At 39.5% G+C, this 15,629-nt stretch overlaps 1 protein-coding gene across 3 annotated transcripts in view; it reads right to left on the minus strand.

Moving 5' to 3' along the window:
- The window catches only part of limch1a (LIM and calponin homology domains 1a), a 58,166-nt gene that overhangs the window by 16,553 nt on the left and 25,984 nt on the right, over window positions 1-15,629 (minus strand). Inside the window, exons 10-21 of one of the 3 annotated variants that reach the window (XM_046842855.1) lie at window positions 15,369-15,629; window positions 14,463-14,738; window positions 13,773-14,012; window positions 12,532-12,813; window positions 9,904-10,287; window positions 9,040-9,345; window positions 6,723-6,926; window positions 4,991-5,029; window positions 3,940-4,057; window positions 3,562-3,716; window positions 2,185-3,103; window positions 732-1,020 (exon numbers count right to left, since the gene is read on the minus strand). The exon at window positions 15,369-15,629 is cut by the window's right edge and continues 75 nt beyond it. In XM_046842855.1, coding sequence (XP_046698811.1) covers window positions 732-1,020; window positions 2,185-3,103; window positions 3,562-3,716; window positions 3,940-4,057; window positions 4,991-5,029; window positions 6,723-6,926; window positions 9,040-9,345; window positions 9,904-10,287; window positions 12,532-12,813; window positions 13,773-14,012; window positions 14,463-14,738; window positions 15,369-15,629 — 3,473 coding nt within the window. Of the gene's footprint in view, window positions 1-731; window positions 1,021-2,184; window positions 3,104-3,561; window positions 3,717-3,939; window positions 4,058-4,990; window positions 5,030-6,722; window positions 6,939-9,039; window positions 9,346-9,903; window positions 10,288-12,531; window positions 12,814-13,772; window positions 14,013-14,462; window positions 14,739-15,368 lie in introns of all 3 variants that reach the window. The other 2 variants (XM_046842856.1, XM_046842858.1) reach the window with 2 other exon arrangements.

Here is a 15,629-nt window from a genome sequence, read left to right on the forward strand (position 1 = left end):
ATGTCGAGACATCTCTGAGTGTTATTTTAGGCAAGCACATTCAAATCATGAAGCAGAATTATTAACGAATTATAAATCAGATCAGGTGCTTAACCCTACTGAAGGACTTAACCCTATGAAACACCTATATGATGAATTGGAACGCTGACTGCACCCCAGGCCTCCTCACCTCACTTAGAAGAGTACCCGACTTTACTAATACCCTTGTAGCACAAATCTCCACAAACACACTACAAAATCTAATCTTCCAAGAAGAGTGGAGGTTATTATAAATGGGGATGAAATGTGGAATGGGATGTTTAAAAGCACATAATAATCTTATGGTCAGGTGTCCACAAACAGACCTGACTATATGTATGAACTATACATATTGTATAGTATTACACTGTTTAATAGAGGGGAAACATTTTGACCAATCATTACATTCTGTCTCCAGTCAACTGATGAATAATGGAAACATGTCTTTGTGGATAATTAGCTTAATTTCATAGCGTAAATTAAATCTAACCTAAAAAAAATACTGTTTAAAGAAAGACAGGCCTCCTTATTTAGCGAATTGGAAAATGCTAATGAACAAAATGTTGATTAGAAATGACGCCTTTACAACTTATATATTACTTAAAACTTATATATTACCTGACTTGCCGTTTCACTAAGGTTACAGTTATGTCAAATGTCCATTTCAGAGCATACATTGATGAAATGAGATGCCAAGAAGAAAAGTCTCCAACCTGTTAGTTCTGGATCTGTGAGGATTTTGGAAGTATCGTCTTCTATACTCTTTTTAACAGGACAGCTGTGACTATCATTCTCATCTTTAATATGTTCAGTTTTTTGAATGGGTGAAGTCTGAGTGCACTCTTGAGCTGTGGTTTCACGTCCTGCTGAGATTTCCAAAACTTGCTGCGGACTTTGTCTTGCTGGTTTTGATGATATCGGGGTGAAGGAGACTGGTCTCACTGGACTTTCTCTTGTGTCCTCTATAATGGAGTCACCATTCACACGCACCAGTCCATCATTCTTAAGCAAAACAAACACAGCAAACATAAAGTACAGTAAGAAAAAAAAGATAACCTATTGATGAATATACAATAATCTCCAAGTCGACCAACAAGAACTGTTTGTTTAACATGGTTAAGACAAATATGCAGTTATGTGCAATGCATTTAATGCAGTACAGTGGAACCCCCATTGTACGAGCAACCTATAGTACGAGCAAACGGAGATACGAGCAAACTCGCTCGCAAAATTTTACCCTGTTTCACGAGCAAATTTCGAAGGCACGATCAAACGGGGGCGTCGCCGAGCGGCGGTTTGTGAATGGAGGGCGGGTCCGGGAGCAGATAGGCAGGGGATTGCCTCACCTGAAGTTAATGTGACCTAATGATTGTTCTCTTTTTTCAAGTGATCGGAGGGTGCATTTAAGGAGGAGAGCGTGTGTGTGTGTGTGTGTGTGTGTGTGTGTGTGTGTGTGTGTGTGTGCGCGTAGGGCACTAAGTAAAAAAAATAAAAAATAAAAGTGGCTCCCGTATTCATACGCTCTCCCACAGTAACTTTTCTTAGTTTTATATTTTTATTTCACTCGAAATCTTGAAAAATGTCTCCCAAGAAAATCAGTGATTGTGCTGTGAAAACGAAAGTAAATAGAATTACCATGGAAACCGAGGAGTTTACGAGCGTGGTGCGCGTCTCACACTCGCAATCAACCACTACCACATGAGTAAGTGTTAAACTATGTTTATATTACGGTAATTTGCGGTGTATTTGTTTTTAAAAATAGGCTACAAATAGTTTTTAAGTGCAGAAATAAGCGATCGAATGAGATCTCGGAACGGATTAAATCACTTTTACATTCATTCCTATGGGGAAAATTAGTTCGAACTTACGAGCAAATGGACACACGAGCAATTTTCAAGAACGAATTATGCTCGTACAACGGGGTTCCACTGTATTAGTAACTGCCTGGTTAGAGTTTAGCTTAGGCTACTACTTATGTTTATATTTTGGGAAATTATTTATTTCGGAAAATAATTTTCCCTGTTGCTCTATGGAGGAATACATATATAACATTTAGGTTACACTCACTTCAGGCTTATATACAGATAAAGATAAAAACACTGCCACACTTATATCTAAAGCATTTAAATACTATTGTTTGTAGCAAAAAATACATATATCTTTTACCTTAACTTGCTTATAGGAAGGCTGATTAAATTTGGGCTGGCTGTATGGCTTCGGTGTTAGTAATGGAACAGGCCTGGATGGTGCAGGTGGTATCCGAAAAGGCGAGAGTGGGACATCTGAGATTTTGTTTGTCCTGAAGGGAGAAAGAGGGACTTCTAATGATTTAGGGTCAATAGAAGGTGAGAGACAAATATCTGGGGTTTTAAATTCTTGAGCTGAAGAAAGTTGGACTTCCAATGTTTTGGATTCTTGAACTGGAAAGAGTTGGACTTCCAGGGTTTTGGATTCTTGGACTGGAGAAAGTTGGACATCCAAAGTTTTGGATTCTAGGACTGGAGAGAGTTGATCTTCTTGCGCTTTGGATTTTTGGACTGGACAGAGTTGAACTTGAGTTTTGGATTCTTGGACTGGAAAAAGTTGGACTTCTGGAGTTTTGGATTCTCGGACTGGAGAAAGTTGGACTTCTGGAGTTTTGGATTCTCTGACTGGAGAAAGTTGGATTTCTGAAGTTTTGGATTCTTGAGCTGAAGAAAGTTGGACTTCTGGAGTTTTGTTGTCTCTGACTGGTGAGAGAGGGATTTCTGGATAAAGTTGGATGTCTGACCCTTTAGAGTCTTTAATTAGTGATAAATCTGGAGTGTGCAATATAGCGTCTGTTGTCTGTTTCAGATACTGCCCGCTGGAATCTGTTTCTATTTTGGTGAAAGTCTGTGACTCTGAAATTTCGACTTCTTCATTCAGTGTGTATGCATGTATAGACTGATGTGTTGCAACAGAAGGGAGTTTTGGAAGCTGGAGTTTCTCCAATATGGCATCGCTGATGGTGAAGCGGAGAGCATAGCGCTGTAATATGGCTGCTTTCTCTTCGGGGGTCGAGGCTTGGCAGTATAACTCGTGCAGCTCCTGCTCTCGACGCTCCCTAGGGCAAGTATAAAAAGAGAGAGAGAGAGAGAAATGCAAATATATTGAATCATTTAATAAATTAACTATAAACGTCAAGGTTTATATACAATGCAGGCTGAAAGAGAATGCAAGGATATTGAAAACATGATGAAAGATCTTGCAATATCTTGTTTTTGAAGGGCAATCAGGACTTACAGCACACTGCAGGCCCACATTTTCCACTGCACTGTTTAACAACAACCCCAAATATTTTTTTTATATATATTTTATCATCTATCAATAAACTGAAAGGTCTTGTTTTAAAGTAATATTTTAAAATGTAAAAAGCTGCTTACATACTCTTATTTTATACATATATTATAATAAGCCTGAACGATTGAAAGCAAGACATCATGCAGAGAATAAAAGCACACAGAGAGAAAGAAACAGAGAAAGAAAGAGAAAGAGAGAGAGGATTATATGATGGTCCCTCACTTCTCCTCTACAATCTCTTTGTAGGTTTTGATGCTCTTCCTGCGATGAGAACCTCCCTCTGACGTCATCAGTTTCTCCATCATTTTACGCTCCTCCTCTTTCTTGATCAGGTCCTGAGAGGCACTGCGCCTCCGGTTTTTCCACCGAGCTAGGTCCTGTATGGACGCGCGCACACACACACACACACACCCACACACACACAGATAAGTATATCACAGCACATCTGCATCATGTTTATCCCTTTCTAACACAACAAGGACACAATGTATAGTTTTTTTCCATTTTCAGACAGAGCTTCATATGGAAACAGACACGTTTGCATCCTGTTTATTTTCCTCTCATGCTGTTACATGTAGCCTTCATTCTGATGTGACTCACATCCTGCCACTGGTCCTCTTCCTCTTTGACTTTGTTGTACTGGTTGTGCAGCCTCTCGTGTCGTGTTTGGCTGTCCACATCGTCCTCTTCGTCACGCATGTCAATCAAACTGACGCTCCTGTAAACAACGAACCGAGTGTTACAGCATACACACGCATACAAGTCCAGGGTCGTGTGCGGAATGAGACCTCAAGCCGGTGTTTAAAGGTTAGCATCCAGTGCAGGAAAGAAAGGAAATAATAGAACAAGACCAAAGTTAGTAAATTAGAAAACAATCTTTAAAATAAAATTCATTCCTGACACCATCATACCAATGTGTATGCTAGAGTGGGTCAAATCTAGTATATACACTGACCAGGCATAACTTCATAACCACTGATCATTATGACCACCTCCCTAACATTGTGTTGATCCCCTTTTGCTGCTAAAACAGTTCTGACCCATTAAGCATTAACAGCATGAACTTCTTTGAGTTTAAGTTACAGAAGCTCGTCTGTTGAATCGGACCACACGGTTCAGCCTTCGCTCCCCACGTGCATCAATGAGCCTCGGCTGCTCACGACCCTGTCGCCGGATCACCACTGTTCCTTCCTCGGACAACTTTTGATAAGATACTGACCACTGCAGACCAGGAACATCCCACAAGAGCTGCACTTTTGGAGATGCTCTGACCCAGTCGTCTAGACATCACAATTTGTCAAACTCACTCAAATCCTTATGTTCACCCGTTTTTCCTGCTTCTAACATGTCAACTTTGAGGACCAACTGTTCACTTGCTGCCTAATAAATATATCCACCCACTAACAGGAGCCATGATGAAGAGATAATCAGCGTTATTCACTTCACCAGTCATAATGTTATAACGTCATAATGTTATGCCTGATCGGTGTAGGCTAGTGTAAGTTCCATCATAGCAAACTTACCGAGTCTATTAATTTGATCTTGTTTTGGATGCAAGAGTGCAGTGATTTACATGCAAAAAAGTCTTCAGCAACTAAGAGAAAGTGAAAGGTCAACAGAACCCGACAAAAAAAAAATAACAAGCACTTACTCGGTTTCATCAGAAACACTAGGAGTCTTGTGACTGAATCTAGAATATTAAAAAATTGAAGGAAAAGATTGTGAGGCTTGGAAAAAAGCAATAATAATAATCATCATCATTATTACAGGGCTTCAGCTTTTGAAGTGCACTTGCAGAGACTTTGAGCAATATTTCTGTGCAGAATCATAAAATACCATCACTTTTAATTACTCAAATTAATTTTTATAAAAATTCAGAAAGCTGTCTTTTGCAGCATACATGTTTTCAGAAATGCTCATTTTCTTCCATTCAAACACAAATGATTTACGTTCAACTACACAGAACTGAAACAAAACCGAATGGTAATCCTTTTGAGAATTAGGTCACATGATAACATACAAATGCAAACCTGCTTTAGTTTAGCAAAGAGCCTAGTGTAGAGTCCAGAAGTCTGATTATACTACAATTAACAATTTTGATTTCACCAGTTATCCAAAAGTAAAACCATATGAACAAGTTTTTAATAGGATCATTTAGTTTGTACTTTTAGTCTAAAACTAGTTATGTCCTTACAAGTACCTTAAATGACATTAAAACTATATTTTGATTAACAGAATACATAGTATAGATGTGTGAATGCGCGTTTATGTTTGAAGAAGTTTGTTTGAAATCTTTGCAAATTTATATAAAAAAACAAAAAAACCCCCCGAAAATTACATGTATTCACAGCCTTTGCCATGACACTCAAAATTTAGCCCAGGCGTAGACCTTCGAGACAGGATTGTATCAGGGCACAGATCTAGGGAATGGTACAGAAGATTTTCTGCAGCATTGAAGATCCCAATGAGCACAGTGGCCTCCATCATCCTTAAATGAAAGACGTTTGGAACCACCATTCCCACCCGGCCAAACTGATAAGATAAGATAAGATAAGATAAGCTAAGATAAGATAAGGTAAGCTAAGCTAAGCTAAGCTAAGCTAAGCTAAGCTAAGATAAGATAAGATAAGACGGTTCATCTTTCAACAGGACAACGACCCTAAGCACACAGAGACGACTCTGTGAATGTGTTTGAGTGCCCCAGCCAGAGCCCAGACTTTAACCTGATTAAACATCATGGCTGTGCACCGATGCTTCCCTTCCACCCGGAAGTTAGCTTGAGAGGTTCTGCAAAGAAGAATGGGAGAAACTGCCCAAAAATAGGTTTGCCAAGCTTGTAGCACCGTACTCAAAAAGACTTGAGGTTGTAATTGGTGGCAAAGGTACTAAAACAAAGGATTGAGCAAAGGCTGTAATAATTGTACGTTATTTTTGTGGGTTTTTTTGTTTTTTTTCTATAAATTTGCAAAGATTTCAAACAAACTTAAAATATGGACACTGTGAATACTTTCCGGATGCACTGTATAAGGTTTTAAGCGTTCGTTCTAATATTTCCCAAAAATAAATAAAAAAGCATGAGGCTAGTTCAAAAAACACACTGAAAGAATAATGTGTTTTCATGTCCAGAGCATATTACATGCATATTAACCTAGTTCATTTATGTATTACTTTTTGCTAACATTGAATAAAAACAGATCTCAGCATCGATTGACACCCTTTAAAATTAAAATGTGACAAAAAACAGCTGTTATTGGATAATTGGTGTGGCTGCTTGGGTTAGACACGTGCTGTAATGTATGTAATACAATGAGGATAATATTTTGTGTTTGTTTGTTTGTATGTGTGTGTGTGTGTGTGTGTGTGTGTGTATTTGAGCTCCTCACATCAAAAGGGAAACATCATCATCCAGGCCATATGTGTGCCGTGCATCCGGGTCAGGTAAAGGTAAATGACTTTTGGCCTGGGCCCCGCCCACAACATCAATTTCCCTTCCCATCATGCCTACAGTGCCTGCTTTCTGCCCATCCATAATTTGAGGGCATTTTCTTGACATGTCATCAACATCTGCTGGGGGTTGGGTCACAGATCTAGGGGTGGAGCTGAGATTGTTACCATGGTTACTGAAGCAAAAGACAGGAAGAAAATTAACATTTTAAAGAAGCAGTGCTCTGTTTTATATTTTATGTTCAACCCAACCACAGATGGTGAAGGTTATTTGGACAAGCAAAAAAAGATTAGTCACAGCAAAACTTACTCTCAAAATTATTAAAACATTTTTTGCACTGCCTTGAGAGAAAAACCCTGACCCTGGCATTTTTTCCACTGGTCACTAGTCCAATACCAAACACTCCATTCATACCTTTTTTGTACCAGAAAAAACCAAATGGCATTTTGGAGTGGGACTAGATTTACTGTTCATTGCTAATTGGATACTAAGAGCTCAGAGAAGGTAATGGGCCAGTTCATCATCAGAATCTATACCAGCAGTGTGGAATGGGGACCAACCTTACATGCTGTTTTTGTACCAGCAAGAACAAATGGCACAAATAGCCAATACTATTTAAGAGCACTGTCTGAACATGAGGCTGGCTCATGTTTCTATTTGTAATCTGCCACCTGAGAACTAGCCGTAAGAAGGGCTATGTTTCAGTAAGATGGCCTTCACTCTCACAATGCTTGTGACACCAGAGGGGTGTCTGTATGCTGTAAATTGTTTGTATTATCATTTTCCGTTTGTAATTTCTTAGATCTTGTTGGTGCTCTTCTTCTGTTCATGCACTTTATCCCGAGAATCCTTGACTCCAGCAGAATGGCCAGACCACAAGAACTCAGAGAAGGTGCTGTAAAAGTTTATCATCAGACTCCTAAACAGTGCCAGGTCCAGTGCCTCTCACTCAACACTCCCATCAGCGGCATACCGATCTCGAAAGAACCACATCACAAAATCATGGATGAGACATGTCTTTCTCTTTTCATGTCACCCTGCAAGATGAGACCACCAAATGAACTGTTCAACTTGCAGTGGTGCCCCAACCACCAGCACAATGCCCAGAAAAGAAGCTCATATTAGAAATGGTTATAAAGAGCACTAACCAGACCCAGCATTCCTCTGAAGAAATACGCATGGAGACCAAAAAAACTAAGCGCATACAAAGCTACGGGTGCAAACGTTACGTTTTTACTACATGTAATCTGTCATTAATTCAAATGTACATTCATGGTCCTGTATAAATGCCTGTGGCAACCATTACTTTGAGCTTGACTGCTCATTATAATTTGCCACAGAGCTTGTTCCTCTGTTTGTTCTCAATCATAATTAAGTAAAACTTTCTCACTTCTCTCACTCAAGACATTGTGCTACAAATCCAAATTCCTGAGGCTGGCTAGATGTTAAGGATGGTTCCTATCTTTTGAGTTGTCCCAGTCTGCTGACTCATCTCAATTAAGAGAAAGCAGTAGAATCAATTCAGTGGCAACAGACCAGCATTCCCGAATCCCTAATCTCACCTACTTGATTTCACACCCTCCCCCCTTGTGTTTCTAGTGGGGCCTCAACTGTTTCTCCAGCATATGAACATGCTGGTATCTGGTAATACCTTAGGGTCCACAAGTTGGGCATGTAGACAGTAGAAGTCAAGTTACTTTACCATTAAAATTCTCAGTGGTCTCTACTGCTTCCTGTTTGTTGAGTTTCTGTTTTATAGTGTGCACTGAAAAATGCCCAATGTTTGCCTAGAAACAAGTGCAATCGAACAATACCTAACGAAACGCAAAGGTTGGAATGAAAACTAGTATTTTAATGCTACATACATGTCACAAAATAAATCAAAACAAATAACATGCACACACACACATACACGCAATTAGGAAAATCACGACAAAACCCACAATTTCTGCCGCATAAACCAAACATAGCAAAATACAGTTAGCCATTTTGAAGACGGTTCAAGAACTCGAAGTTACAAGCAATTTCATGACAAGTTAATCAAATAAATATGACAATCAGTGAGATGCTCATCTTCCATGCTGTGATATTAGAGTCTACTCAATCACATTCAACTGCAATCTCAGTTTATCCGTTTATAAAGTGCTTCAATTTAGTTGGATTGAATTCCACGGGTACATGCTTACATTTGAATGAAGGGCCACAAGATTGGTATAACAATCGCATTCATGCACAATTCTCTTTAAGTGTCTAACCTCTCTGAGGTTTTTTTTGTTTCTTGTCCACTGGATTTCAAGTTCGACTTGTATTGCCCACTCACAGACTTCTTTACTTTCACACCCCCAGGTTTAGGCAGAAAGGCGTTAAACTGATTTCCACTCGGTTTCTGGTATGATGCTGTCCTCCTTGCAAGCATGTCATCTTTGTCCAGGTCATCATTATCAGGATAATTGTAACCGTCACGATAAACCTCAACATGAGTCGAAGAAGAATCAAGAACTTCTGGCACTTTTTGAACAGCAGATGATGGTACCTTTGGCTCAGGTTCTACCTGTTCAACTCTGTTAAAAGAGTGCTTCATTTTAGACACAAATTCCACACAAGGACCACACACCTCAAAAATATAAATCTCTTTATGTTAGTCAAAAACGCCCACAAATCAGATATGGGACAACTCACAAATTTGTCAATATATATTAGTAAAACCAACCGACCAGATTTTCCGCAAACACAAGGGAGTAAAACGTCTATTGGTGAGTATGTATTGTACTCATGAACTAGACACACAATATATTAGCATAGACAATTTAAAAAAGCATTACATAATTTATACTGTATTAGTGCTTGTAAGTGTGAAGAAGCAAACCTCAGTTTTTAATACATCCGTTGTACAACCGCAAACCGCAATACAACCGCAAATGTAATGCTAGCTAGCATTAGTCAGACCGCTAGTCAATTAAATCTCTTTTTCAATATTTTGTTTAAAAGGAAATTATTTCACAGCATGCACAAGTTGTTGTAAATAACTGACACTAATAATTGTCTTTAAACCTTTACTAAGTTTTAACCGATGTTTAATCAATTCACTATGATGCATGCCCCACACCATGCAAGCCCACCTTTGTCCCACTTTGAATCGCTTTGTTTTTATGTTTCTATCCAAGTGCGCATCACTGAAAACAGTCCAGCTCTCTTTTTGAACCGACTCATCTGGACGTGTTTCTTTCTTAACACCAGGCAGTGGCAGGAACCTATTATAGGCACGTCCACTCGTTTTCTGAAACACCCCCGTCCGCCGGGCCATCATGTCGTCCTTCTGCAAGTCAGGCTGTTGTTCTTTCTCTTCCTCCTCCTCCTGTTCCTCATACTCCTTCTCATCCCTCACTTTCTCTGCCAGCCTCAGCTCAAGGGTCTCACGCTCAGCAAGGGTCAAATGGTGTTTGGGGTCAAAAATAGAGGATTGTGGGGACTTGGGGGGTGAGGTTGGGGTACTTGAGCCTCCACTGAGCAGATTTGTTTATGATAATTGGTGAAAATAAAGAGAAAGAGAATGGAGAGAGAGGATGAATGAGGAGAATAAAGCAGACTAAGGTCCAGTCTAAAGAAGGTCTAATGCAGGTTTTATATAAAACAGATATACACTATTAGATACTGTGCCACTTCCATTACCTCTACACACACACACACACACACTACTAACTGTAGCGTTTATGTTATACTAAGAAATAAACAGAAAATATATGTGACATGCATACATGATAAAATAAAATAAAAAATTCTGTATGAAAGTGTCGATTTAACAATAAAGTGAGGAGTCTCCAGTGTCAGCAATTTGTAACATGTTTCCTTTTCCAAATGAGAAAGGCATCTGAGAATTAACCCGATAAGTTATAATTGGTTAACATTTAAAATAAACGTCAACACCCCGTCAACATCAAAAAATGTCTTCACTTCTACAACGTCCTCAAGAAGCTTGTAGAAGACGGGAATTTTAGACAATGTTTCTTTTTAGGACTGGTGTTTATATTTTCAGGTTATGTTCAAAAATGAATAAAAGCATGGACACAATTTAGCAAATTACTCATCTAAATTAGTATGTTAGTATCAGTGTCAACATGCACTAATTGCAAATGATCTCAAGAATCGTACATTTTTCTATTAACTCGTTCATTTTTAAAAGCAGCCAGTTCAATAATCAGATCAAAATCCTATTAAATCTTTAATCGTTCTGTATCGCTGTAGCTAGGTTCTGATCCGATGTGCTAATTAACTTCATTAACATAAACGCCTGTGATAAGGCTTCAAGTTGTTTTGATGTATGTTTTTGGGCACCAGGATTTAATGACAGTGTTTTCCAGTGGTGGGCCGTGGGTTTCACACCGAGGCTTTTAGTGGTGTCCTGCATAAATCAATCCACTTCTTAAGATCTTCATTATGACACCACAGCTATAGAAACCATCACAATTACACAGAATGTACATCAATATACAGAATGAATGGCATTACTAAAGCAAGAAACCCAATGAACACAAAAAAGTCTCCTTTCACTGCAGCCACAGTCTGCACCGGCTGCATACATCATCTCTAGCAGACGCATCAATATTAACGCCATAAAACGACCCCGGGACTTTCTTGCATTTTTGTGCATTTTTTCCATACATTTCGGTTTTCCTGGGAATTTGAAATGAAGGCAAATGGTGTGTTTTTTGCAGATTTTACAGGAAACCAAACTCAAAAGTATAAATGGTTCATGAAAAAGCTTAACAACTTTTGTGAACTGTTTTGGCCGACCTTTCGTCAAGAATTGTGAGGAATTCTGCTGGTAAACGTTCTTGCAAGAGCATCTGTATGAGCAATCGTTTTCTTCTCCTCTGTCAGCCATTGTGGAATAAAAAAACAGCTATAAAATCCACACTAATATATTTGAGTTTGTGCAGTTTGCCACATAACAGCTCTGGCGAGGGCGCTATGACCATCCAGTCAAAGGACGTGAAAAAGTTGAGTGAAGTCGACGTGAAAAATGTTATGATGCCTTCTAGGTGGCCTCAGAGTGGCCAAATCGCAATCTGATTAGTTAAAGCAGCAGTAAAAAGAAAAAGCTTGCTGGGCTCACGGTGCAGGCCTCACGGCAATACACAATGTGACGGCTGAAATCCGATTGGATAGAACGGCAACATATACAGACACTAGGTGGCGATGCTCCTAGACACACCGAGCACACGAGAGAAACGCTATGAAATGAACGGAAAAGACTATTGGGAATACTTTTAAACATATAAGTGCACAAAAATATATGAAAACATAAGTCAGTGATTCTGATAGAGTTTAGGCCAGGAGAGAAGGATTTGTTGGCCCTGACGGCCCACCACTGGTCTTTTTAAACTTTTATTCATTTATTCTGCTAAACTATTTGTTCAGGTATTCAGTTTCAGTGTGCTGAACTGAGCTGATATTTTCCAAACTATTTTTCTCCAAACACCACAATTACTCCTGTAGAGGAAAGTGCTGCCTTTCATATGTTCAGTACACAAAGCAGGTTTACGAGTACAATACTGAACAATAAAAACTAAAAACAGTCTACAAGTCCATGCCTACACAAGCAGTAAGCCTATAGCAACCATCAATTCCAAAGCATTACAAATGCAGTGAGATTTATGTGCTTTGTGTGCATCATGATGTGTGTCGGGTTTATCTGAAACGGTTCCTATATGCACAAGTGTGTCTTCAAGCATGCGTGTGGATCCTACACTCTCTCTCGCCCTGAGCTCATCCCAGTGGTGGGCATGGCAACAGTTGCTGAGGAGAGGAGGCGTCGCAGCGTCTCTGACTCATCCTTCCCACCCTCTTTTCTCCACTCTTCATCCTGTCTTTCATCTCCCCAGGAAACGTTCTCCATCTGAGTCACGCCCCCAAACGTCACAACACGCTTGCGGTCGCCACGGGAACGTCGCCGGCAATGAGGCGGGTCACTGTGGGCAACCTTTACAGAGGAGGCAGCGAGGCAGGACTGACACAGAGGGGGCAAGTCACTGCACCACACACACACACACACACACACACACACACACACACACACACACACACACACACACACACAGATAACAGGTACACACACAGACACAAGCAAACACACACCCACACACAGGCACATTGTACACACATGCACACAGGTAGAAACACACACAGGTCCATACAAACACACAGTATAAAGCAGGAAGTAAGAGAAAAAGTGAAAGAGAAATATAAGGATAATAGTTAAAGGTTGGTAGAAAACTATCTATGAGGTCAACGAACAAAAATAAAGAAACAAACTGTGTGTTATTGTAGGAAGTTAAATGCGCGTGAAATCTTTCTCACAAATGAATCTCACATAGCAAGCAGAAGCAAGCATCTTTAATAAGTCCTCACCCAAAACATTCCTCTCTCTCACCCACACAAAATAGTTTCATCTCTTATCAAGTACACACTTTGCCTGACAGTTCAGCTATATATTTTATATTTCTTACAGGTCCCCTATATATCCCCTATATATCTATTATCTACACCATAATAAATGCAATATTAAATTCATAATAACAAGAATAACTGCTGCTGTGAGCCAGCCAAATGTTTCTGAGATCAAGTTAAGATATTTTTTTGTGAAGGTCAATTCCATGTGAAATATATAAATGTATAAAGTATATATATTAAAAATAAATAAATACATAATATAATAAAGAAATCCTAGCCTATGTTGGCGGATCATATGTTTTTCTTTTTTTTTACATTTGCATTAACAGTGGAAATCCTTTAAAAATAAACAGCTGATCCATTCATTTTTTTCTCAATCCCAAGAAAAATCCACAAACTTTCTATTGCTACATTTTCTCTGTACAATCCCAGATGTGGGACAAATCCTTAACAAATCCCCCTACTGGCTATTTAGGGCACTTCACAAGAAACACACTTGCGCAGGTCAAACCTACAGCCAGGTCAGAGGTCTAGGCACCTGTTCTCTGTGCTCATCTGCAGTCTCTGCCACTTCTCCAGGTCTGACTGCGTCATGGCCGTCTGAGCCAATGACTGCTGATAATCCCGGTGTGGGAGGGCCCCAGTCTGACTCCGCCTCCTAGCCAGATCATCTTTCTGTATATTAGGCAAAGCAGCCTGTCCACCTCCCTTGGTGTCTCTCTGCTCATCCTCATCGTCCTTACGAGTTACGATTGAAACTTCAACCGACGCGGCCTCACTGAGAAACAACAGCGGACACATCTATTATAAAATTCTAGTTTAATACACAATATATTAATGCATATGACAAAATATTTTACTATATTATTACATTTATTTGCCAATTTTATGGTTATTTTTATGTCTAGAATATTTATATGATTTAATATTTATTTTGTGTCAAAATATTTTAATCATTAAGTGTTGTTGCTATTTCCACTGCTTTAGTTTGTTTCCTTATTCAATTTTTGTTCTTCTATTAGTCATTTTCATTTTACTACTATGGAAATGTATTTGAATTACATCAAATATAATAATAATAATAATAATAATAATAATAATAATAATAATAATAATAGTTATAGTACATTATAGATTACTATAAAGGGCCATCGAGGACACAAATTTATTATTGCAACATTATTATGTTAAGAGTGAAAAGACAGAAAGACTGGAATGTTTAAGGCACCTGCTTTCAACAGTCATGGAAAGTCTTTGCCACTTCTCAAAATCTGATTGAGTGATACTCGTATGGGCCAATGACTGACGCAAATCCCTTTGTGGAAGGGATCCGATTTGAGTGCGCCTCCTTGCTAGATCGTCCTTCTGCACGTTTGGGAGAAGTGAACGTCCCTTGTCCTCATCACTCTCTTCCTCCTCATCCGTCTTTATCCTGTGAGGACTGAGGAAGGGGTTGTCCTTACGAGTTACAATTGACGCCTCAGTGGAAGCGGTGTCAGAATCACTGTGGTCCAGCGAGGCGACAGCACACATTAAAAGGTTGCGTTGCACAATCCAAACCCAGACAGAACAGTGGAAACACCACCACCAAGATATATTTGTGAAAAAACGTATAGACAGGAAAGAAGAAGACAGTGCAAATGAATGGATGGGTTTAACCATTTCCAAAAAGCATTTGAAGAACATGTTTCCACCAAAGTCCTGAAACCTTCCAAAGAAATTAAAACAATCCTACCCAAGAACTGCACATTTTCTGGTCGAGTTGTTTTATTTTATCACTGCTATGCACACACCTGAACAATTATGTAAAATACCTGGCAACCCAGCAGGCATCATGGGCACTAAAGATTTAGTTGTACTGTATTGATTTTGCTTTAATTGTACATTGGTTACACTCTTCTGTTTTTAAATGAAAGGTAAGGGAAGGAATTTGAATAAAGAATGTCTTTGACAAAATTGTTTCAGGTTCACAGCTGAAAAACTCAAATTTGCCCTGATTCCTTTGGTGGAAAAATGCCTTAGTAAATGTTATCTTACATCTGAATATAAAGCTATATCCATGAATAATTCGCCGACCAGCATCATGTCTAGGTATCTTGCAACTGTATTGAATGCCTTCACTCACACCACACACCTCTTCTTGTCCTGCTCCATTTTCTCCAACATCTCCATGACAGCATGCTGGGAGGAAAGCCTAATTCCCTCCCAGCGCTCACGGTCCTTACTGCTGCACGAGCTCGGCAGAAACTGATGAGCAACACTGGGTTTCGGTTGGTTCATGCGCGCCTTCCGGGACGCGAGGTCGTCCTTTTGGATATCCGGCACTTTTCTGTCTCCTTCCTCATCCTCATCATCCTCCTTGTCCCACTCGTGGGCTTGTTCAGCCCACAGGACG

The sequence above is a fragment of the Silurus meridionalis genome, chromosome 28 (assembly GCF_014805685.1).
Source record: "Silurus meridionalis isolate SWU-2019-XX chromosome 28, ASM1480568v1, whole genome shotgun sequence".
Taxonomy (NCBI): Eukaryota; Metazoa; Chordata; class Actinopteri; order Siluriformes; family Siluridae; genus Silurus; species Silurus meridionalis.